The sequence below is a fragment of the Haliotis rufescens genome, unplaced genomic scaffold, assembly GCF_023055435.1.
Source record: "Haliotis rufescens isolate VD_foot unplaced genomic scaffold, xgHalRufe1.0.p SCAF_5, whole genome shotgun sequence".
Lineage (NCBI taxonomy): Eukaryota > Metazoa > Mollusca > Gastropoda > Lepetellida > Haliotidae > Haliotis > Haliotis rufescens.
The window spans coordinates 56,533,883-56,560,278 of record NW_025964223.1 but is presented as its reverse complement, the minus strand read 5'-3'; the positions used below and the strand labels follow the sequence as shown (position 1 = coordinate 56,560,278).

The window sequence follows — 26,396 nt, the reverse complement described above, 5'->3', positions numbered from 1 at the left end:
GTTTTGCAGGAAGGATATATGATTACAGTTAATCAAAATGGGATTCATGTGTCATTCTTTTGAGGTATTTTATGGCCAGTAAGCATCATGTCTGTAAATATTTCTACATTGTAAGCCCCAGAGGAATTTTCGCCAAAAGAGATACAAAGTATTCCATACCAACAGGTGGCTAATAGGTGCAAAATCAGATTTCTAAGATGTAATTGTTTTCTGATTGAGGTTATTGCATATCAGAAAACAAATCCCAGTTCGGCCCAGTAACAAGATATTGGAAGTTAAATAAAAGGGAAATGTAACAGGGTTGTCGGCTAAACTAGATTGCTTGGAATAAATTGAAAACAGAATTATTCGTCAACCATCATAAAGCTAATGCAGTGCAAATAGAGCCAGAAACCAGTCTATACAAGAGGGTTTCATTTCAGTGAGTGACACATTTGTTACACTATCAGCAAGAATTATTACAAATACTGTTGTGTGTAGCTTGGTAAAGACTGTGTAACAGTTCTATGCTCATTACTGTCTCATCAAGATTGATGGTGACTTCAGAGAATCTGGGTTGGTGTATTAATAAGTTGGCTCTGAATTGATACCTCTGAATATGCAGTCATATATAAAACTGCAATGTTAGTGTGCAGAAGATGTAAATGTATCAGAACATGCAAAGGACACTTGCTGCTCATTGTGCTTGGAACTCCAACTGAGACCTTGAAGACTTTGCAATGACTTAGTCCATATAAAAATATAAAACGTCATCGTCAGAGTATAACCTGAGTCTCGATTATCCACCTAAACAGATTATATTTGGCATAAAAGGTAAAATAGCAGTGAAAAGTGTATGAATAGACATTAAAATTCAGTGATGGCACCAGGGATTTGGAAAAAGGGGTAAGCCCTACTGGTAGCTCTCGCCACTCACACAATTGGCATAAAAAGTATCCCACCCTAGTGACATGGCTTCAACCTCATTGTTTGTTATATTAGTGACTATGGTTTATGTCCCTATTTGATCATTCACCTGATATTTACCTGTACATTTCAGTCCAACACTGTGGAACTGCTAATGGAACCACTTGTTTGCCTTGATTACACAGCAGCACAAGCTGACGGTATACAGCTGCCGTTGCTAACTACGGCATTAAACACCATACACTCACTCATTCTCCACTAAACATTTTCTAAGATAACAGAACATCTGACTTTAATTACGAATACTGATCAAATACTCCAGATGGAAGATAATACATTGCTCCATTAAAGCAGTAAGATTAATGAAAACATAATCTTTAAAAAAAACTGTCATTCAATACCATTACCGTGTTGTTACAGTGTAACCATTTTATTTACAAAGACACCACAATGAAGTATTCTCGGATTAGAAAATCTCCACAATGTGCGTGATAAAATCCCCATGATATCATGTCCTCCTTAACACTAAGCCAGCCAGGAGGTATGTAGTACTTTGTCCTCAGTATTTCCTTTTATGCTGTTTTTGGATGTTTCTTCTTGTCATGGGCAGCTTCTCACAGAGCGATCCTGACCTGAGGCAATGTGTCTTGATGTGGCACCAGCTTGGAATTCTCCCCCTTAGAGATCCCAGAGATGTCTGCAACATGATTAGCTATGATGTTGTAGTTCTGAATTTGGATCATTATAAACTCAGAGGAGATTTTGTTACTTACGTTTTTCCTTCATTAGGAGTGTATTTTTTTATCAATGCCTAAAACATTTGAGACAATTTGCTTGAGGGAGTTACAGTTTGTGCCACAACTAGTCTTATTGTGTTTACTGATCGTGCTGACATTGTGATTTTGATATTATGATGATGATAATATGTTAGGCCAAAATATATTTTTAAATTTTCATCAATTTTTTTGTCGAAAAGTTTGTCAAGTTTTTGGTATTTATTTTGTTGAAACAAAGTTTTCAATTATCTGTGAAGGATGTGATTCATGTGCAGCATAAGTTTTGAACCATGTATGGGGTTTCATTAAGCAATGCTAGATGTTTTAGGCTGGAGGGGAGGTTACAGATTGTGATAGTGAAAATTTGGTTGCTGGTTCAAAAAGTATAAAAGAAGGAAATGAAATGCAGTGTACCCGATTCTCTCCCTCTCTCTCTTTTTTTTTATATCTAAGTTTGATTTGGACTGATAGGTGATAAAAAAAGAGTTCATATTGGTCTGGTTTTGTTCCATATTATTATTATGAATCTACAATCTGTCTTTTTATTGTCAAACCGATCTTTACAGCGGATCAGTAGATCAAGCACAAATGAAGGGTACACACATAGTGCTTTATTTCTGTTTTTAGGTACTTAAGGCAGAGTGTTTGGTAGTGAGGCACAGTGTTTGTTAGTGAGATTGGATGTTTGGTAGTAAGGCGGAGTGTTTTGTATTGAGATGGGATTTTGGTAGTGATATGGGATGTTTGGTAGTGAGAGACGGATTGTTTGGTCGTGAGGCAGCATGTTTGGTAGTAAGGCTGCATGTTTGGTAGTGAGGGGGCATGTTTGGTAGTAAGGCAGCATGTTTGGTAGTGAGGGGGCATGTTTGGTAGTGAGTCGTAGTGTTTGGTATTGAGGTGGAGTGTTTGGTAGTGAGGCGGGATGTTTGGTTGTGAGGCAGAGTATTGGGTAGTGAGGTGGAGTGTTTGGTAGTGAGTCGTAGTGTTTGGTAGTGAGGTGGTGTGCTTGGTAGTGAGGCGGGATGTTTGGTATTGAGGCAGAGTATTGGGTAGTGAGGTGGAGTGTTTGGTAGTGAGTCGTAGTGTTTGGTAGTGAGGTGGAGTGTTTGGTAGTGAGTCGGAGTGTTTGGTAGTGAGGTGGTGTGTTTGGTAGTGAGGTGGTGTGCTTGGTAGTGAGGTGGCGTGTTTGGTTGTGAGGTTGGCAGGGATGCGAATCCTATGATCAATTTGTTTTTGACCTTATCTTCTCATTGCAAATACTCAGGCTACGACCTCTAAGATATGTTACAGAGAGGAACACGCTGCCTGTGACACTTATTCTAGAGTCTGAATGTACAGGCAGGCAAGGATTTTGTGTTCTTGTGATCGTGTTGCTAAAGAAGATGGAAGTATTTTTAGTGGGTCATTATTTATGCATATGCCTTGTGGAGTATAATATCTATTCTTTTCTTTGAAATACCTAAGCTTATTGATGTTTTTTTTCTACTAATTCTCATTCATCGCAATGTCTTTGAAGCTGCAGGGGATGTCACTGGCAAGGGACAATTATTTGGTGTACATAACCAGAATGCTCCTTCATAACATAACTTGATTTATATGCAGAAACTACATTTCCATAATACCCTGACCATTCTTCACACTAATCCTGGGAACAGCACTCCCAAGGGGTCTTATTCTACTTCTAAAAGTGTCTTAAGAGGCTTCAAGTTGGCAGCACGACTTGGTTTATGCTTGGTTCTACCCATGATAAAATACCTTGGCAGTCGATTTGCACATTACTCATGCCTGATAGAAGAGTGTTTGACCGGTGATTGCATACCTAAACATGGATGTCAAGTGGCCGTTAGCTTCAGCCTTGTGCATGTTTTCAAGGGGGTTCAAAACACTTCTCTTTCATGAGAGCAAAGAGGTAATTAGTAAATGCACTCACAATAACCATCACCTATGTATTTGCAAGCCAAGCTGCTCTTGTTAGGATCAATAGAGTTGAAATCTAACCAGTCATATTGAGAAGGAGGCCTTACTTGTGCCTACGGCTAATGTTTCGTTTATCCACGTTAGGTAATGGCAGCTCACTTGATGTCTTGCTTAGGGACCCGCTTTCCCCGTATTCAGCACATGTTGGCTCTATTGGTATAATTACACCCATCTACCAAGTGAGGAATGACTTTAATTAAATGTATCAATCCATTCTGTCTTCACACTTAAAGTGCCATGTAGTTTTCATGGAAGCACTTAGGGAGTTTATGACAAGATGTCTCCAACAGGAGCTTAGTTGGGGAAGCCCTGATTGATTGCATGGTTATTGGTGTGTTTCTTTGGAAGCAGTATTCTTTATCCCTTCAGCAACACTCAGCTGACACCAAACTCACTCCAGGATAAGCAGGATGCAGGAAAAGACTTCTGAAACCATCGCCATGAAGAGAGACTGCTTTAAGTGGGTTGTGGGTTTGATGTTAATTTGAATGGCATAGTTCGGAGAGTGTGACTGTCCATTGGTACTGTGGGATCTCCGATGGTGTGGAGTGCCTCCTGTATCTATGGCTAGGCGACATGAGTTGTTGCTGAGGTTGTTAGTCTCCTCTGAAGTGGTCATACTCTGTATTGTTGCAGCTGACATTCGATGCAATCAGAACGGAGTCTGGAGTTGGGTTCAATACTTTTCTCAATGCTTTTTCAGGTTTATTTCAGAGGCATTCAATCAGATTTGCATTTTCAAGGTATTTTTTCAAACGGCCCCTCAGGCTTCGTGGCCTTCTGACATTTAGACATATATTACAAATTTCCAGTCTGAATATTGTCCATTAGTGTAGGAAGTGGGACACTAATCCCGGTTAGGAAAAACATCTCCATAAAGGGAAATGGTAATATTCTGTTGAAAGAATGTTTATGAAGTTTCATTCAGAGAAAAAAACCATATTGATAAGTGTTTTAGCTTTTAGCCTACTTGTTAGCTACTTCTTATTTGACCAAAATACATGTATGTAATATGATCTCAATGGCAATAACGTTTTATTTTACATTAATGGTCACATGTCAGGAAAACCCAGACCTGGGCAATCTTATGTTGAATGGTAACTACTTGCATCGGATAATAGTACGGCATATATTGGAGATTTTACTGGTTTTGAATGTCAGTATGATTATGTCAGTTGAAGCAATGAAATTAGCTTTCAGAATCAGCTCTTTGCAGAGCATTAGATTGATGTGAATACTTACAGACCTAGAAACCCATTACTGTGAAAGAAATGGGCCAGGTTTCTGAAATATATAGCGTGGGGATTCATTTTGGGCATATAAGGAGGGGCACTTGTTTTTTCAAGGGTCGATACCTTTCAATCTGAAGCCTTAGATGTATGAAGATAACTGACATGCTTCCTGTCCAAGTGACTGATAAAGATATGCTGGATTCTCAGCTGCCGTCATACAGATCGTGATGGCTGCACCATATTCCACTGTAATTGTCTATGTATTCAACACCTAGATCCTCACATTACAGTCAACCTGCTATGGAACTGTCCCAAGCTGTTATTACACACGTCAGGTCTTGAATAACTCAGTATATCGCCCAGTCTACAGTGCACTTGTTATATGACTCCCGCTTGTCACTGTATATGAGGACTGTTATGATTTCTTGTTACTGTTCATAACCCAATTATCTCCCAGAATTAACCATACTTTTATCATGCTGGCTTATAAAATGTTGCTGAAGGTCTATACAACAAAACTTTCCTAATTTCTTTCTATATATTTTCTTTACTTATTGACAATTCTAATCAATATTTTACTTCAGAAACTCATTATAGGAATATTTCATTGCTAAATCAACTAAAAATTAGGCCAAAAAGCATGCATCACTTCATTGTAAAAAGCATAATTGAGAGAGTGAATATTGCTAACTCTGCAATCTTGCAGCTATTTGCAGGCAGGTTTTTGGAAGCTCTGTTTATAAAGATCTGGACAATGTATATTCATTGAAATTTTTTAATAATAGCTCAATCGTGTGCAACACAGTGGCAAGAAACAGTGGTATAACCTAATATATTCCTCACTGTGGTAATTCATTGCAACAGAACCTGAACAGGTTCAAGAAACCTCATGAGTATAGGCCATCTGGTCCAGGTCATCATATAGAGATCGAGCCTGCAGTATCTTAATTATCAGTATTGGCATTACACATATTTAAAATAAGATGCATTGTTTCGGGTTTCACAATTTAATTTCATCATTATTTTACTTTACTGATATTAAAATGATTTAGTTATCTTTTATAACATTTAGATTTCATCGAGACTTCAAATTCTTACGGAAGTAACTGGATACAGTATGATTATGCTTCTTCATGTCCTCAAGATCAGTTATTAACCATTTCAGGGTTTTCTTCTAATGTGCATGCAAATTGTAAGTGAACCAAAATAATTTTGAACTACGAGTCTTGTTGGAAGCAAGAGAGCATGATTATTTGAATCATTTTAAATTCTTGTAAGAAATACATTCAAAGGTTCAGGGTGTCATCGACTTTCATTAATCTTATGCATTGATCACTCGCTACAACGTTACCTTAGGGGTCCAAATAATTGATGAGCATAATAGACGATCAGCGGTCTCCCAAGGTGAAGATGTAAGGGGGTAGATGACCAACACACCAGTGCATGCCTGGCTGACCTAATATGACATGTTGCATATCAGAGTTGGGAAAAAGATAAAAATATAGTAGTTGTTAATGATTCATAGTGTGAAAAAGGGAGGACAAAAAAATATTTATCATGTGCTATGCGCTGTAAGAAACTCGTATCCCTTCAGTGAATTCAGGTGAATAAACAGATATATAACAATATTAATAAAAATATGAAAATTAAGATGAAACATCACTAGACATGATTTAAATTGTATTACCTGCTCTCCAAGGCATTGTTTTATGTGCAGAGATTAACATTACCTTGTGTATTTCCCCTTAAAATAGCTTGAAATAGCCGTCTGCTGTACACACGTTTTCTTCCAATCTACCGGTGATTCAGTTAAAAACTACCCAATGACACAATTTCTAAGATATTTAATGCAATGGTTGGAAGAAATTGTATTTGAAACTATTATCTTATCAGGAATAATATATTCTAAGATCATATTATTTTCGTTGCAGCTTTTAGTATATATGTTTAAAATGATGAGAATCACAAGTGTAGCACTCTGGTACAGCTTATTGCTATTGCAGGATATTTTATACGTATGGAACAATTTGACCCGTCACCGTTGGGACTTCCCGCGGTACATGTATTTCGTTTGCGAAAACGTTATGTTGACATATAACATCAAATGGCCCAAAATGACTTTTGACTTTATAGCATTTATGATATGTATACCCATTCTCTGACAACTACGATTTATCTCAAGGCATCAATATGGTAATCTGATCGTGGTTGCTGTAAATAACAGAGAGTTAGGGCAATCTGACGATCAGTTCACACATGATTTCTCAGAAATTTATGTAAACAATATTGAATTCAATTTGAATAAAATTATAAAATATGTGACTAACCTCGCCCTGATTTACAATGAACATGTTTTTATGACCAGATCGTGTATAATAATAGGATTAATTTGCATACTGCATTTCGGTGTTACTTGCTTGCAGTGATCAGCTGAAAATATTTTTGAGTCATTGCAAAACTTCAATTTATTAAAAATATCTGTAATTTTTGGGAGCCATGCATTAATGTATGCTATATTGAAGGGCGCAATAGCGAGGGGACGCTATATTGGAATCTCCATCTATAACTGCTGGGCTTACGGTTTCTCACCATGTGCAATGGTGTGACATAAACAAATCACGGAACTTGAGTGAACCGTACCATAAGTTGCCAGCCTGGGATCTCCATATTCATGCCTTGGACCCCCAATATGTATTAACGAGAGTTCCTTGGAGTTCACAATAGACAGACCTAGGTGAATCCCTGGTGATAACACCCATTTAACATGAAGCTGGAAGTTGATAAGGAAGTGTCACTGCTGGCTAAAAGTATCAAAACATTGAGTTATTGAACCATATTTTGTCAATGTATTCATTTCCATATTTGGATTGGTCTAGGTTGAGAAGCTGTGTTATCTTTGCATTGAAGTAAATACTATTTGGCACTACTTCGAACAGTATATATATTTTGATTATGAAGTCTGTGCAAAAAATGTTGGATATGTTTCTTTGTTAATAATTTCAATGCACTTTAAACTTGTGATATAGACCAATATTAGCAGAGAGGTTACTAGAGCAAACAGTTTTACGTGGCCGAGCTTTTGACGAGAGGATTAAGGCCAAGATCTTAAAACAATGGGGAAATTTGGAAATTTGTTCTTGCCCACAGAAATTTGTACTATCCCAGCGGCATAGCTGGCTAGTGGGCTAGTGCAAATTTTTAACCCTGATGTTCAGGGTATTGTAACTCACCCATGTTCAGGGTATTGTAACCCTCCCATGTTCAGGGTATTGGAACCCTCCCATGTTCAGGGTATTGGAACTCACCCATGTTCAGGGTATTGTAACCCTCCCATGTTCAGGGTATTGTAACTCACCCATGTTCAGGGTATTGGAACCCTCCCATGTTCAGGGTATTGGAACTCACCCATGTCCAGGGTATTGGAACCCTCCCATGTTCAGGGTATTGGAACCCTCCCATGTTCAAGGTATTGTAACTCACCCATGTTCAGGGTATTGTAACTCACCCATGTTCAGGGTATTGTAACTCACCCATGTTCAGGGTATTGGAACCCTCCCATGTTCAAGGTATTGTAACTCACCCATGTTCAGGGTATTGTAACTCACCCATGTTCAGGGTATTGTAACTCACCCATGTTCAGGGTATTGTAACCCTCCTATGTTCAAGGTATTGTAACCCTCCCATGTTCAGGGTATTGTAACCCCCCCATGTTCAGGGTATTGGAACTCACCCATGTTCAGGGTATTGTAACCCTCCCATGTTCAGGGTATTGTAACTCACCCATGTTCAGGGTATTGTAACCCTCCCATGTTCAGGGTATTGTAACTCACCCATGTTCAGGGTATTGGAATTCACCCATGTTCAGGGTATTGTAACTCACCCATGTTCAGGGTATTGTAACCCTCTCATGTTCAGGGTATTGTAACCCTCCCATGTTCAGGGTATTGTAACCCTCCCATGTTCAGGGTATTGTAACCCTCCCATGTTCAGGGTATTGTAACCCTCCCATGTTCAAGGTATTGTAACCCTCCCATGTTCAGGGTATTGTAACTCTCCCATGTTCAGGGTATTGTAACCCTCTCATGTTCAGGGTATTGGAACCCTCCCATGTTCAGGGCTATTAACCCAACATGGACAGGGTATTTGACCCACTCTTATGCAGGATTTTAACCCACCATGGGCAGGGTATTTTATCCCACCGCTGAGCATGATATTTTGACCGACCCGTGGGCAGGGTATTTATCACATCCAAGAGCATGAGCATGGTGCTTAAAGCATTGATCCTGGCAGGAGACTCAAGGATGCAGACCCACTTCCATCAATTCAGGACGAAATCCTGCACCAACCACAGACTGCCAGTGCCTCCACATTATTGTAACCTTTATGGAGATAAGCCTATATAGATGCTTTTACTTTGATGCTATTGATCTCTATGGAACAATAATCACTTTATTTACACAAGGTATTTATAATGTTTTGTGTCATGTCAGTTGTCCATCTAATATGGGCACCTGTCTTGTATCATACCCTTGATAACTTGAAATAGATTTGATGGTTCAAAGGTCTTTGAGCGCGCAAGGTTTCACTGTGGAAACTCCCTGTGGAAACCACTTAGGCTAAGCTTGTAACTCGATGCAGCAAGTGATAACAGTCTCACTGCAGATAGTATATGAAACCTTCCTACAGACATCATACTCCACAGCCAGGAATGGCCTCCAGAGACTGGCCTGCATACGATCATTGCCTGATCTGCTCCATAAACAAGGATTACGTGGTCAGGTTCCTTGTAAGCCTGCTTGTGGTAGTCATCAAATGTGTAGGATTATACAAACATGGATAGGTCAGCGTACTGGCAACAGCTTTGAATTATTGAAGATGGGAGTAGATTAGAGTATATGTGTTTGCGTGACTGGCTACTCATGTACTGTTGTGTAAGGTATTGACAGGTATATGTTGCCTTGATTACCATATTTACTGATGCAGGTTTTAGTGAAGCAGGTATAATCCTTTTTCACATTGTATATCTTTGAACCAGTAGGCTTTTATGGCATGGGGATTGAATGAGCTGTAGCTCGCCCGACAGAGTTGTCTGCCTTTGTGGCCAGATCCGATGTTGTAGGTTTGAATCCCAGATTCAATGAGAAATAGGCGCCTCGGCAGCCTTATTGAAAAAGCTATTTGGGGTCATTACTCAGTCATTATGGTACAAATGTAATGAAGTTTGGTACATTCCATTTGTCGAGATATAATAAATTATGACCTTGATATGACTTTTGGAAACCATTACTCAGTTATTTTATTCAAAATAAAATGAAATATTGGTATATATGTACTTCATAGTGAGGCTCAACACGGATGTCTAGTTCTTTTGCAATGTTTTAAATTTTGACCTAGATTTGACCTTTATTGTACTTAGGTCATGCTCTTAAATTCGCGCAAGATGCATTTCCTTTTGCTGTGAACATCGTTTCCTCAGAAACTACTTGACTAAAGAAGCTGAAACTCCACCTACTTGTTCACACCAAAGACAAGACACCTAGCTGAATTTGTTCAAGAGGTTTGAATCCAATTTTCATAATGGCCATCATGGCAGCTGTATGGAAAAATCTCTCAAATGTAATGCTCCTAAATTCTTTAAAAAATGCATTTTACTCTGTAAGCTTCTTTATCTCCAGACTGAAGAGACTGAACTTTGGCAAGTATGTTTCTCCTTATGATAACGTAATATTTTATTCAAATCATTGGTGTGTAAGTGTGCTGTATGTGAAACTAGTGGGGAAATTTAATGGCATCTTGGAAACATTATTCTCCTCAGAAGGTATTCAATGCTCAGAGTTGAAACATTTATGTGAAATAAATTTTACTCCTGTGTATTTCAACAATGTAAAACAATAGTACATTTATTCTTACAGATTTAGAAAATTATTGACATTAACTATCAACATACTTACTTGCCTCATATTTCTTAGTACATTTGTTCTCAGAGCTTGGCAGAATTATTTGAATATCAATGCAGATATGACAGCAACTTTCGTTGAATGGCTACCTTGTGTTAATATTTTAAACTGTTGACTACATATGCAGGAGAGCTACAGAACTGAATCTTGGCTGTTCGAGGTCAGAATTGAATCTTGGCTGTGACTATGCTTGACAGATATGACTCGTGAAAATCCGGGGTAGAATAGGTCTTCAGCAACCCATGCTTGCCATAAAAGGTGACTGTGCTTGTTGTAACAGGCGACTAACGAGATCATGAATCCAGCTCGCTAACTTGGTTGATGCATGTTATTGATCCCAAGTGTGTGGATCGATGCTCATGATATTAATCACTGGATTGTCTGGTCCAGACTGGATTATTAACAGACCGCAATCATACAGCTGGAATATTGCTACGGCGTTAAACAACAAACAAACAAAACAAAACATACACAGGAGAGCTATAGTGCTGTGGCACTATGTTTGAAGCTTTGCAACATAGCAATAGTTCGACAGAATTGAGTCTTGGACGTTTGATAATACCGTACACTACTCAACATCATAGAAATGTTCATAGAATATCAGACAGCCTGTTTTATTGATGGGAATTGACAGCGTAGTCATGTTGAATGACCCTGAGAACACTATGTAGTAGGATACACTTAAGTACAGTGTATTTAGATGCTCTGTGGTAGACATCTTATACATCAGTACAAGAAACACTGCAGAGCAAATGGAGGTGAGGTGAGGTGAGGTGAAATTGGGTTTAACGTCGCGTCCAAGATTATTGCACTTATATAGCGACGTGCATGCACGTGTATGTGTGTGTGTGGCTGCTTGTACTAGTCCGGACTGATGCCGATTTATAGTGCTAGCTCACTGAGATACCATGCTTCAGTTTAACATGAATACCCCACTCAGACACAGTATACTGACTCCGAGCCGACCAGTCCTTGTTTTAGCCCCTTAATGCCGAGCGCCAGACAGGGTAACAACAAGTACAATCTTTTAACGTCTTTTTGTATGACGCGGCCCGGGATCGAACCCTGGACCTTCCGCTCTCCGGGCGGACGCTCTACCACAAGACCACGGAGGCGGTCAGAGCAAATGGAGGTACACAGGCAGTAGAGCCATTCTCTGCCCGGTCACCCTGTCAACATCAAAGCTGAGGTGGAGAGGAGCACCCAAGCAGCCCAAGTGCTTCTCTGGTATAAAGTATAACAAAAGATGGCAGTAGTGGGGCAAGAATTATCTGATGCAAATTAAAGATCTGAGAGTTTAATTATGTTGGAAAACATGAACTTATATTTGGTGATAACAACTTAAAAAATTGATATGGACGACACCTTCTTTGTTGACACTGTTGCCAGGATCCCAGTTATGCTATGCCAATCAACAACAGTCAACCAGCTTTAACTGCTGTGACAACGAGTTCCCAGAGACTCTGGGATGATAGATGAAGCCTACATTTATCAAGGAAATTATCTGCTTGTATAACATATTTACAATTTTGTTTTACATAAAACATGTAAGCTAACACATTCATAACGTCCAGATTAAGCACCAAGAAAGCGAAAATTTGACAATTTTCAGCAAATATAAGATTTCATAGTATCCACTTACCTAATTATTTTTTTCTTATTGTTTATGTAATCAGAAAATTATTTTATAATGAATTTTCAATATTATCTGTCATCACCCGTTTCCTGATAACATTGGCTGTCCGCTCAGTAACTTGAGGAAATACCTTGACATACCTCCGTTTTTAAAGCTTTGTATGAATAACATGTGTGTTGGTTCCTTCGATGTTGATTTGAAAGCTTATGGCATCAAAAGTGTGTAAGTAACCTCCCCTGGAGCCTGTCCATAGCTGTAACATGCGATTTTGTTGGATAGAAAATGGTTTCTGATGACGCCTTTCTTGCTGAAATCTGCTACAAGATTCAAGATTTAAATTTAAGCAAGTGACCTAAGGCAGCCAATCAAATTACAGCAATGGTCACCATCCTCATGTGTGAGAAATTTCAGATTTAGACAAAAGGTTTGGTTAGATCGTGTTATTCTGGACATATAAAGCAGGAAATTGTGACCTATTTTAAAAATATGGAACTTTGTGGATGTATTGTGCTAGGTTACGAGCTGTGACAAAGATTTGTCATGCAAAAAATTTGGCATTTAACATTACATTACATTACACGTGATCACACAATAAGATGGAAATAATAACTTGGATGTAAGTTTGACAACTTTAAGATATTTTCTTTAAAAAATTTTTTATACTTTATTTGAAGATTTGCTTGAAACACCTTTAGTTTGCTCTTTGACATAAGGACCCTTTTTCGAAGTGTGTGTCTGAAAATTATTTTTTTAAATAACATTGCGGGAAACAGTGAATATATATTTAATGTATTGATAAAATATGATAAACTGAAATGAAATACGTATTTCAGGCATTGTGATCGATTTAATAAATGAATTATATATAAAATAATATATACTATTTTGATGTGGCTATGGCTTGGCCTGGGTACTGGCCTGCTGTGTTGAAAGAGTTAAAGTATTACCAGGCAATATATTTATATATTGACTGAAAATTTCAGTCAAAATGCATATTGACTGATTCACTCAGGCAATGTATGTATTGACTTAAATTTTTAGTCAATATGCAACTTGCTTGAAAAATGGGACTGGATTTAGACAGATGAATGAGACTGAAATGAATTCGACTCCTTAATTTAATCTCCTCATTTAATTAGGATCTATTTTGATATTACAAAGGTCAAATGAACTTATGTGAGTAATTAAATGTTTCCACAATGAATTGAATATTTGAGCTCTTTTTTATGTTACTTATCTATACTCAACAACAAAAGTTCCTGTGACACCAATATTTTAGTGTATTTTTCAAACAAGTAAAGTGTGGTTTTCAATATTGTAGTACATGTATGGAATCAAGTCACAGAAACGCAGCTGCTACAGAAAAGCATGCATTCCATGCCATGTGCGTTAACAGGATTCCATATGCATTGTTTAGCATCGTGCTGACAACAACCACTCAGAAAAACAACAAAATTATGCAATTATTCAACATTACGAAATTCCATGCCTGTCCGAAAATGAGCGTCTGCGAGCCATTGGTTTGCTTGAAGCAGGATCAAGTCAATGTGATGTGACAATTTAACGTCCACAGAAACACCATTTGGTGTTTATGGCAACGTTGGCAACAGACGAATGCAGTCAGAGACCATCCTCGGAGTGGCAGGCCACGCGTAACCAATAATCGACAAGACAACTGGATTCGAACACCACACCTATGAAATCGATTCCAGCCAGCAACAGTGACTGCAAGAAGCATTCCTGGTCTTGGACGAATATCTTCACAAGCTGTACGTCGTCGCCTCAGATGTGCAGGGATTGTCCCCAGAAGATCCGCCAGACGTCCCATTTTGACAGGAAACCACCGTCAAGCACATCTGCAGTGGTGCAGACTGCATCTACGCTGGACGGCCATGCAGTGGGGACAATTTCTATTCACTGACAAGTCTCGTTTTCACCTCAGCCACAGCGATGGACGGATTCGAGTGTACCGATGTCGAGGTGAACGTTACGTCAATCATTGGAAGTAGATCGGTTTGGGGGCGGCAGCGTTATGATAGTGGGTGGGATTACAGCAAGACAGAGGACCGGTTTGATAGTGGTAGAGGGAAATCTCAATGGACAGCACTACCGCGACGAGATCATCGGCCCTGTTGTTCTACCGTGTTTGCGTCGTCATGGCCCAGGCATTACCTTTCAAAAGGACAACACCCGGCCTCATATTGCTCGACTTGTTCAGGATTCTCTTCCTTCAACAAAACAATGTGAATGTCATCCCCTGGCCGGCTCGCTCCCCTGATCTCTCACCAATCGAGCACATGTGGGATGAGATGGATCGGCGCCTTCGACGTCAACCACGTGTTCCACAGACACTCCAGGAACTTCGAAACATGTTCCAGCAGATATGGACAGATATCCCGCAGGACTTTGTGCGACGCCTGGTCCATTCCATGAGACAAAGTTGTGTTGCTTGCATCCCAACCAGATGTGGACACACACGCTATTGATTTGTGAATTGACATTTTGGCATGTTCATGGTGTTTTTATGAAATCACACATTTTCTGAAGTCAGTATGGCAAATTAAACCATTTGAACACCTACAGGAGTCTTTTATCTGTTGCAAACCGAAACTGTTTCAGATTTGGTAAAAAACATAACTTTGCATTAAATCTTGTTCAATGTCACAGGAACTTTTGTTGTTCAGTATATATTGACATAACATGCAGTTCAGCAACAGATAATGACTGTTAAAAAGTCATGCATGTGTAATATCTAATACTAGCACAGTATGCACAAGTATACCAAGATATCAAATACAATAATTACAGTCATTGTGCAATGCAGATATCAATTGATGTAAAGAGACAAAAGAATACCATTAATAATTTGTTTACGTGGGAATTTGAAATATCAGTCTCGACTAAGGAAACATAAAAAACAAAGCCTAATGAAAATTTAGAGTGAGCTTTATCTATATTACAATCATCTGATGATTGTCAAGGCAAACCGGATGTAGACACTGCAATGTTCATACAATCATAATTATCGAGATTTATGGATATGGATATATTGTTTTAATTTACAAGATGAAAATATTTAGTTGGTATAATTAGTAACTTTGAGTATGTATTTAAACTTATGATAGGGTCTTCTGTGTCTGAAAAAATTCTAATTTTTAAAATTTAAAAAGACCTTAAAAATATATTATCTTTTATTTATCATATTGAAATATTTGAAGTATTTGGCAACAAACAGCCACCATTCATCCATAATTTTTTTATATACAATATGCACTAATTAAATATCAAAATATATTTCTGTGATGTTTCCGAGATAAAATGCAGATAATGAACAGTTTATATTACAAACTTATTTCTCTGGTCCCTTGTAGTTAGTTATATCCATGTTCTACTGTAGATGTTTCAGGTGGATATGTACAATGCCTGACCAATATGACCTATTAGACACTAAAGCCTTTGAGGGGCGGTCTGGTAGCCTAGTGGTTAAAGCGTTCGCTCGTCACGCCGAAGACCCAGGTTCGATTCCCGACATGGGTACAATGTGTGAAGCCCATTTCTGGTGTCTCTAGCCGTGATATTGCTGGAATATTGCTAAAAGTGGCGTAAAATCCAACTCACTCACTCACTCACTTAAGCCTTTGACAGACATTAAACATGTTTATAAGGGCTTTATAACTCATGTTACATGTGGCTTTGTTCAAAATATGTCATTGTTCTACCTAGAAGTGAATGGGTATATAGCCAGTAGGATGAGATGGTAATGTGTTTGTTAACCATCTTGCACCTCATAATAGGCAGCTTGGGTTTTATACTCCCCAGGGAGCTGAGAATTACATTTGAGAGCACACTGATCCATTGACTGGGGTAATAAACTTGTTGCGCTAAGAGCACACTGACAGGCATGGAAATTGGTGCCACAGAAATGTACTCATTGTTATCATTATTTTGCTTTTTGGATTTGAATAATGTGAGAAGGCTGTGTTGGAAATAATAAAGCACACTTTCTGGTTTCCTTGTATTGAATTTAATCTAGAGACTGATAGATCTTTAAAAAGGGCTGTTGGGTAGCCTAGTGGTTAAGGCGTTCGCTCGTCACTCCGAGGACCTGGGTTTGATTCACGACATGGGTACAATGTGTGAAGCCGATTTCTGGTGTCCCTCGGCATGATATTGCTGGAATATTTCTAAAAGGTGTGTAAAACAAATTCACTCACTCACTCACTCACTCACCAACCCACTCACCAACCCACTCACTCACTCACTCACTCACTCACTCACTCACTCACTCACCAACCCACTCACTCACCAACCCACTCACTTACTCACTGACTGCTGTTAGAGTTTTGACATAAAGATTGTGTGACAGGAACCCTTAACTTTCATTCTTCATTTTGAACACTGGTTTATTATATAGCAGAGAGAAGCTGCTGTAGCATTTTTATAACATGGTTCATGTTTTCTGGGGCTTTAGCATTACTTATATATCAATAATGGAGGCAAAAGTAGCCATCTAGACGGAATGGACAGTATCACTTTAAAAACTTCTTCCTAATGGTGTTTTGTTTATTCAGATCAGCGAGATGAGAATGGAGATGACACCAGCAGCAACAGCGAATCGGACACAGACATTTCCTCGGAAGGGTGTGGGTCACCCCGTATGCAGAGAAAACGCCGTCAAAAACACTTCCGTGCTGAAAAAGTGGACAGGAGCATTACCTTCAGAACCCTGGATGAGCTGCTCTATAATGACAATTTGCCTGAGGTATGTATATCTTGTTACTGATGGTCATGACAGAATCTTTAATGAGCTTATCCAAGCATTATGAGACAGAGAAACAGGACTCCATCAGATTGAGCGTTGTAATTCAGAAGGATTTCAATTATCTTCCAGGCACGACTTCATGTGAATAATTACTATCACAACATGATTGTGACATTTTGCATTGAGATATGTTTCGGGGGTTGGGTTTTAGTACTTAAATGATAAGACTCAAGGGTGACCTATTAGTTATGAGCATTTAGTTCCCAAAGATTTAAGTTTTGTTTAGCGAGAATTATTTAACTGTAAGAATTTGGTGTTGTACACTAGCTTGACCTTAGTTGATTGGCATGACACACTTCAGGCTCCTGGATAGTGACAGGAACATCCAGGGTGAAGGATGAAGAATCTGTGTCTACTTGTGGTCTACCTTAGCAGTTCAATTTATCATAACAGATTTGGGGGCATGGGTGGCCCAGTTGTCGAAGGTACCGATATTTGCAGAATTGTGTCCCTTGGGCGTTTGGAAAACCTAGACCGTTGGTTCAAATCCCGGTCCGCCCGATTATGTTTCTAGGTTTGTCAGCTTCGTACCCATGCTCGGGGTTTCTCCAAAGTGGTAATCGTCTGGGACCTGCATCGCGTGATATAACTGGAATTCTTTTCAAAGCAATGTTAAACACAACTCACTCACTCATTCATAACAGGTGTAAGTTGTTTGTGAAACAGGTTCAGTTTGAAACATGGGTGCTCAAAAGGTTTAACTGGCACCAGTTATTGCAGTTTCCTCTCCATTCCCTTGCCTGGTTCTCCCATTCTTTTTCATTACCTGTTTACCCCTCCTACCATCTCTGCCCACACTCTCAGCCCATGCCCTCTCCGTCATCCCTATCTGCATTGCATGCCAACTTCCAATGGCCTTATTCACACTTTGCTTTCTCTCATTCACAGACAGGGAAGTGGCCATGCACTATGTGCCCTGATTCTGAGTCAGAATAGGTCACCAGTACCTCATGCTTGCTGTAAGAGCAGATTCACATGGCAACGGTAGATATTGGTTTTGAAAATTGGGATGCATACTTCCCAAACACTTGCTAGAGGGATAGAGACAGGTTGAGGTTAAGGCGACTTAAAAAAACAGCAACCCTGGATATGCTAGTGCCCGCTTCAGGATATGCCAGTGCCCGTTTCAGGATATGCCAGTGCATGGGGATTGGGCTCTGTGTCCTGTCTGATTGTGTCATTGTATCCTGACCTCCAACATTAATAAAGCTGGAAATAAACGACAAACACAGAATAGAAGACACAAGGGATAACTGGTCTGCCTATGATATCCATGGCAATGAGAGTACTGAAACAGCTACATTGGAAACTGTTATCTTCCATCTTGGGTCACTTCCATACATATTGTCACAACATCACTAGACGCAAAGTTTAAAAGATTTAGCAATACAAGAGGGGTTATGAGTCATTGTTTGTCTTTGACCAACAGATTGATGAGCTGTCCTATCGTAAGTTGCCAAAGACCATCATGAGGCCAGTAGGTATGGCGCCTAAATGGGGACTATTTGCCTTCTTTGAAACAGAAATAACATAAGTACACAAAGCCTTTATGTCCCATGTGATAAAGTATAGACAGTTCGATTGCTTCTTATCAAATCCGCCAGTGTCCACGATCTCCTTTCAGCAAAACACATTGATCAAGGAATAAACATTCTCTTTTCTTAGGGATAAAATTTCCTGTTTATGTACAAATCCAGGGAGGGTTTTTTATCCTATGATATAATGCAAGTGATAAGAGCCCATTACAGATGACAAGGGTTGTGCACCCTGATGATGCGATAAAGACGTATCTTTGACGCTTGATTACTTAGTGGTCTTCCAAACTGCCCACGAGACTAGAGAACCACAGTAATTACCGTCTCATAATTCGGAATCCATTTTGGGTGAGACTTCTGTAATATTCAGCCAGGCCTTGGAGGAGATTGGTCAGCCAGTGTATCAGGTGTGTGACAAAACAATCTATATGGTGGTGTTCCCTTGGGGAGACACTCTCATAGGTCACTGAGCCTGTTGTCAGGCCCAGAGGGCTTTCTTGCATCAACGGTGACAAACCAAAGCCAGTGTTTAGCTGTACCCAAACCAGCCCAACCTAAGACATATTACTTCTTTTCAGTTTTTTCACTGAGGCGGCTTCTGTAGAATTGACCCTGATTGGATTGCTCTGTGCTGTGACTCCAATCTTGCTCAGCAGTTTTCCTCAGGGACAACGCTCTTCAATATATGTGCAAGATCTTTGTGGTTTTTCAATCTTTACGATTAATTGGGATATCTTGTGGACATTTCATGTCAACTGTTTCAAGTGTGTTAATGAAATTTTGAGGGTAACCGACCAGGATGGAGTCTTGAAAAATTCTTTGCACGTAGAAATGATCATGCAGACACACAAAACAATTGTCCATTAGGGAATTAGTGCGGTTACTTGGAGGATACATTGTAATGTTTGATTGTTTCAACCGGTGGTGGATTCAGAGTCAGAATTAGAAGCCAGCACCTCTCGCTTGTCATAAAAAGCAGTTCAAAGCAGGTGGAGTAAATGATATGCAGGGAATAACCAAAAGAGCAACAGGGAATTAAGGAATATATCTCACTTTCACAAGGGACATATAGTGTTCAAGTTCAAGTAGGTTATACCTATCTAAAGAAACTGAAGAAAGAGGTATGAAATTTAAGACTTATGAAGAATCTTCTCTAATGGCAATACCTATTTGAAACCTAACCTTTGGTCCAAAACATCTCCTTACTTAGTATCATTAAGTACATACATATGTCTTGAATTTAGAGATTCATATTCACATGATATTTTGAGCCTAGAATTGGGTGCCTTTGTGTACTATATCCTCTGCACAAAATAAGAAACACAAAAGTGATGTTGGATGTATATTTTATATATAATATAAGTTATCAACAGATGGTAATCGATTGTTCAAAATTGGCTCACATCATTGTCCTTGACATAGGTTCCATATGGCACACATGGAACAGTAGATTTTCATAGGTGAAGGTCATATGTTCTCAATATCTTGCATGGCCACCTTAGTAAATAACTTACTGGCATCGTCGTCCCATGGAAACAATGTTTTTTTATGATTCTGTGGTGATGATTGGTTTCAACAATGATCACAAAATAATTTTTCCTTCTGAAATATAACCACACTTTGTCACAATCAGTAACTGTGGGTGCAGATTCTAAGAAAAGAGGGGGCAGGGGTGGCCCAGTTGTCTAAGGCGCCATGATTCGCTGTGCAGAGGTATGCACGCCAGAAAGCTATGATTGTGTGTTCGAATCCAGGTTCGCCCCTATTATGTTTCTAGGTTTGTCAGCACCATACCTGTGTTCGTGGGCTTCACCGAAATGGTAAATGTCTGAGACATGCATCACTTTGGGCTTTCCTCCCACATTAAGCTGACATGCCGTGATATAACTGGATTAATGTTAAAAGGATTATTAAACCCACTCACTCACTCACTCACTCACTCACTCACTCACTCACTCACTCACTCACTCACTCACTCACTCACTCACTCACTCACTCACTACCACATTAAGCTGACATGCCATGATGCAACTGGATTAATGTTAAAAGCATTATTAAACCCAACTCACTCACTCAGAAAAGAAAAGACATGGATTAGATAACTGAATTTGAACTGTTTTAATAAGTTGTGCTTTTATTGACCCAGACAGGTAATGTATAGCATTACACTGTTAGTGCGAAAAAATTCCAGAGGTTTTCTGTAAAAAAACATTCTCATCCAAAATCTCTGAGGAGATCAGTGAGATTAAAGAAAGGAAATAATAATCACACATGTTGAACCAAAAGGGTTGGCCCCTTCAAGTCCTAGATAGAATGACTCTAATGTAACTTTCTATGTCCCTCTATTGACTACTCAGACTCCACCTCTCTTATCACTTGCATTTGCTACAAACAAAATAGCAACACCCAGTCAAGATGATCTGATTGATAATCCAGATTATTTTTTTTCGTAATAAAATGGATCTTACCTAGCAAAGTACATTAAATCACTTGAGCACCTTGAACAAAACACAAAGATTTGGAAAACACATATCAACTCCTTTTCTCATGCTCTGCAAATCCTGCAATTGACCAAAATCTGCATGGCCAGTCGCCATTTTTGATTTGACTATGCTTAATTCCAGCCTAGTTTTGAGAGGTGGAAACTGGACTATAGTCAGTTAATTCCCTTGCCTTGGGATGATGTCCTTTAGGATGAGATTGCTTGTTTTGGAAAACAAGTATCATTTACAAAAAGCAGTTGACAACTATGTCTATACAGGGTATGAAACTCCCCAAAATTTCAGCCAGACCACAGGACTGGCTGGCTGAAATACTTGCCAGCCCTGACCAAAACCTGCCTGCCCACTATAATCATATGTTTCTCAGGATAAGCTAACGGGGTTTCTTTTTGGTTACATTTTATCATTCATCTTTACATGTGAATTAATGCTTATCATTGGGAAATATTTAGAATATTTTCACATATGAAATATAACCTGACCGTCGGGCATGGGGATTTGAAAATCTGGCAGCCCGAGTTGAAATCAACCCGTCTCGGACGGTCGGGCAGGCAGGTATTTCGAACACTGGTCTATATTATGGTTGAAGAAACACAGAGGAGCTTGTTCAGACAGCATGGTTTCCCTGTGCCATTCGAAATGGAGAGGAGCATCCAGTTGGTTATAAACTGTCATTATTTACTTTGGGTATTGATAGTTGTCTTTGGGAGTCAATCTATTTTTACCTCCTTGGGTCCATTCCTTTGGGTATTTTCAGACATAATCATGCTTTTAACACTGTGTAGACTTCTAATGTTAATCTGTCCTTGTGCTGCCCCAAGTGTGTCACATATGGCATAAGCTCACAACAGTGATACATATATAAGTTACTGTAGGCGAGCAAAGCATTTCACTGCAGCAGAGTACATGTATACTTGATGCGTGGAATCAATCAGTGAAGATCTGCATAGACATACATGTACGTAATCTGAAAACACTACATTGGGTGATTACGCACAGTCTCCTTGAATGGTGTTGTATGTTTATCTTTTCCTCGTATTTATACACAAGCATCTCACGATTATTTTGGTAATGGTGATTTATTGTTTGTATTTTGTGCACATACACTACTTATCTGGATCTCTGATTCAGAGGTGAGGTGAGGTGAAATTTGGTTTAATGTCGCATCCAAGATTATTGCACCTATATAGCGACATATCAGGCACGTGTTTGTGTGTGTGTGGCTGCTTGTACTAGTCCGGACTGATGCCAATTTATAGTGCTAGCCCACTGAGATACCATGCCGCAGTTTAACATGAATACCCCTCTCAGACACCGTATACTGACTCCGAGCTGACCAGTCCTTGTTTTAGCCCCTTAACACCGAGAGCCAGACAGGGTAACAACAAGTACCATCTTTTAACGTCTTTTGGTATGACACGGCCGGAGATCGAACCCCGGACCTTCCGCTCTCCGGGCGGACACTCTACCTCTTGACCAACAGAGGCCATCTCTGATTCAGAATATTGATGACACTCCAATTATGCAACAAAGGGGTTGTTGTTATTCACCTGCTGTTAAAATGAACAAATCCTTGGGAGCCCTTAGATTAATGTTCTATATTGCAGCAAACTTCAAGGACCCAGGTCACCACATACTGTTTGTGTTTATTAACAGGAATCCACTTTTATGTTTAAATCTTTATTCTGATCCTTTACCTGACACCACCACCTTAACATTTTTGTGGGTTTTGCCAAATGTCAATGACCTGTTACACTTCGGATTGTCATCCCCCATTAAGCTGACAGCGGATGATATAACTGAAACACTGTTCAAAGCATTGCTAAACCCCAACCCTCTTGACACTTCACGTGTGATGCATCTTCAGAAAACAGATGATGTGGCATCTTAATGGAACTGTTATTTCCTTCCAATTACAGTGAGCATGGATCAGTGACAAGAATAATTACAACCGAAAACTTGCAACAAACAGAATTTTTTATGAGAAACATCATGTACTTCGGTTTCCCCCAAACCAAAGTTTTCAGGTTGCGCATTTCTCCGATTTATTTTCATCAGTAATCCTTTGTTAAACTCTGAGCTGATTTTCATGATAAATCTTCTAAAATCTGGAACACAAACAGTAGGAACACCTCTTTCAAGAGCTCTACCTTAAGGACAAATCAATTCTTGGTCCATCATTACTTCACCATGCCAGGCATCCCATGGAGTGGTTTCTTGCCTTCCTCTGGCTTGGATGTATCCCTTCTTGAGCCTTATGAGAATTAAGGGACTATTTTCTGTAAGGATTATTGTCTGTTTGTCCAAAAATCAGACGTATTTAGACTCATTAAGAGGCATCAGCCCGAATATTTGGCTCATTTCGGAACAAAATCTTCCAAATTAGTCCCAAGTCTTTGATGGCCTGTATTTACTGATAAGAATCAGCAGTCAATAGTGTTATAAGTGATGATAGGTTTTGTCATGGTGTGTTTGGACTAAGGATCTCCCAAGAAGTTGAATTTGCCATATTGATCCCGCTGCAGGCCTCATTCTGATAGACGTAGGCCATATTATCCGTGACTCCCTGCAATAGCCCTCAGCTACTATAACAGCTCAAATGGACTGTCACTTCCCCGATTATTACGTATCGCTGAGGAGAAACTCGTGTGTCCGAAGTATTTCGACTTAGAGTGATCACCCTTAATCTCTCAGCTGATGGAGTCGGTTTGGGCTATGGTTTTACCCAAAAGCTTTTCTATCCTTTTCAATTTGAGCTTATTGTTCATCACCAATGATGTATTCATGTCAGCCAAGAAATATAACCGAGTAATTGATTCACAAGCCACAACAGAAACAGGGTAATTGGATGAAATGTTTCTCTGTCAAACTTTGGGATGACACACTAAACTTTCCTACATTGATCAAAACTTTCATTACACTGTAGATTTTAAGGGACGCGTAAACGACTTGATCAATCAGTTTTCCAATGGTGGGACCGTATAAGTGTTTCTTCTCTAACAGCTCCTGAAAGTTGTTTGTTTAATGAAAGAATTTCAAGAACATTAAGTTGGAGGTTATTTCATTCCAGTGATAAAAGATGAGGTAGTAACCATTATGTACAATCAACAAACTGCAAGTTGAGCCGACTTGTCTGGTCTGTCAGGATTTTACATGCCTCTTTATGGAGGAAAGCCGAGTCTTGTGTTTAAGCATTCGCTTGTCTCAGTTAAGACCGAGCTGGGTTTCATCCCAAATAGGGTATAAAGTGTGAAGGCCAATTCTTATGTGCCTTCTTTTTTTTGCTGGAATGTTGCTTATTGTGGAGTAAAACCAAAACAACTTTTTATGAAGACGAATTGGGTCTTCAGCAACCTATGCATGTTGTAAGAGGTGGCTAATGGGATCGGGTGGTCAAGCTCACTGACTTGGTTGATGCATGTCATCGTATCCCAGTGTTGTAGATTGATGCTCATGATGTCAGTCACTGGTTTGTCAGGTCCAGATTCCATTATTTACAGACTGGAATATTTCTGAGTGCGTTGTTAAACAACAACAAACTATCATTCACTCACTCAATATAAAGGGGCTGTGAGGTAGCCCAGTTGTTTGAGACCAAGAAGATCCGGGGTAGAATAGGTCTTCAGCAACCCATGCTTGCTGTAAAAGGCGACTTTGCTTGTGTAAGATCGGTTGGTCAGCCTCGCTGGCATGGTTAATGCATGTCATCGTATCCCAACTGCGTAGATCAATGTTCATGATTTCAATCACTGGATTGTCTGGTCCAGACTCGATTATTTTCAGACTGCCGTCATATAGCTGGAATGTTGCTGAGTGCGGCGTTAAGCAACAAACAAACAAAACATCATGATGGAGACCTAGATTCAACTCTCCGTTGTTGCTCCCCCTCACCATCATATTGCTGGATTATTGCTGAAAGTGGTGTTAAACCCTTCTCATCCACACTTTATGGCTGGAGCCAGTGGGTCGTCCAGTGGTTAAAATGTTCCTTGTCATGCAGAAAACTGGATTATTCCCACATGGGCATAATGTGTGAAGCCCATTCATGATGTCCCATGCTATGATAGTGCTGGATTACTGCTAAACCAAACTCACCCTCTATGGAGTAGCCTGATGTTGATTGCTCAAGATTGGTTTTGATTCTAAAGTGGGGTGGTCGGGTAGCCTGGTGGTTAAAGCGTTTGCTCATCACGCCAAAGACCAGGGTTTTATTCCCGACATGGGTACAATGTGTATAGCCCATTTCTGGTGTCCCTCGCCGTGATATTGCTGGAATATTACTAAAATCGGTGTAAAACCATAGTAACCAAATTAAATAGCTGTACAAACCCAACTTACTCACTCACTTTTGGCTGCTGTTTCTGGACAAGACAAGAAAATATGGACTTGTAAATTTCAGTCTTTGTCTGGGGCACTAATAAATATTACTTGTAAAATGGTCCAGAAGTTGGACAGAGGCCACTTGTTGGTGCAGGGTGCTTAATACATAAATTACAGAATATTGATCACAATTTTCAGGTAGCTGTGATGTAAATGGAAAAGCACTTAAATTACTATTGTGTAACCCTGTGGGGATACCAGTCAATTATATGAGGGATCAGGTGGTTGGGATGTGTAACTTGGCTGATCATGTGTCATTGTAACCCGATAACACACATCATGCTTATGTGGTCAAACTTGACAGTGTACAAGCCTCTGTGAGATTGCTCATTAAACAAACCTGTGAACCCTCTCTGACCTGTGAAGAATCGGGACTTCAGCAACCCATGCTTGTCGTAAGAGGTGGCTAATGGGATTTGGTGATCAAGCTCACTGACTTGTTTGATGCATGTCATCGTATCCCAATTGTGTAGATTGATGCTCATGATGTCAGTCACTGGTTTGTCAGGTCAGACTCGATTATTATTAGTGCGTTGTTAAACAAAAACGAACAGTCATTCACTCACTCAATATAAAAGAGTGGTGGGGTAGCAGTGGGGTAGTTGTTAGAGACCCGTGAAGATCTGTGGATCAATGTTCATGATGCAGGGATAATTCTAGGGTAGGACCTTGTG

General features: G+C 39.5%; 1 protein-coding gene across 1 annotated transcript in view; it reads left to right on the top strand.

The window, feature by feature from the left end:
• LOC124116419 (tubby-related protein 4-like) overlaps positions 1–26,396 on the top strand; it is a 246,982-nt gene that overhangs the window by 169,450 nt on the left and 51,136 nt on the right. The window contains exon 9 of the mRNA XM_048383632.1: positions 17,056–17,246. Within this exon, the coding sequence (XP_048239589.1) occupies positions 17,056–17,246 (191 nt within the window). The remainder of the gene's footprint in view (positions 1–17,055; positions 17,247–26,396) is intronic.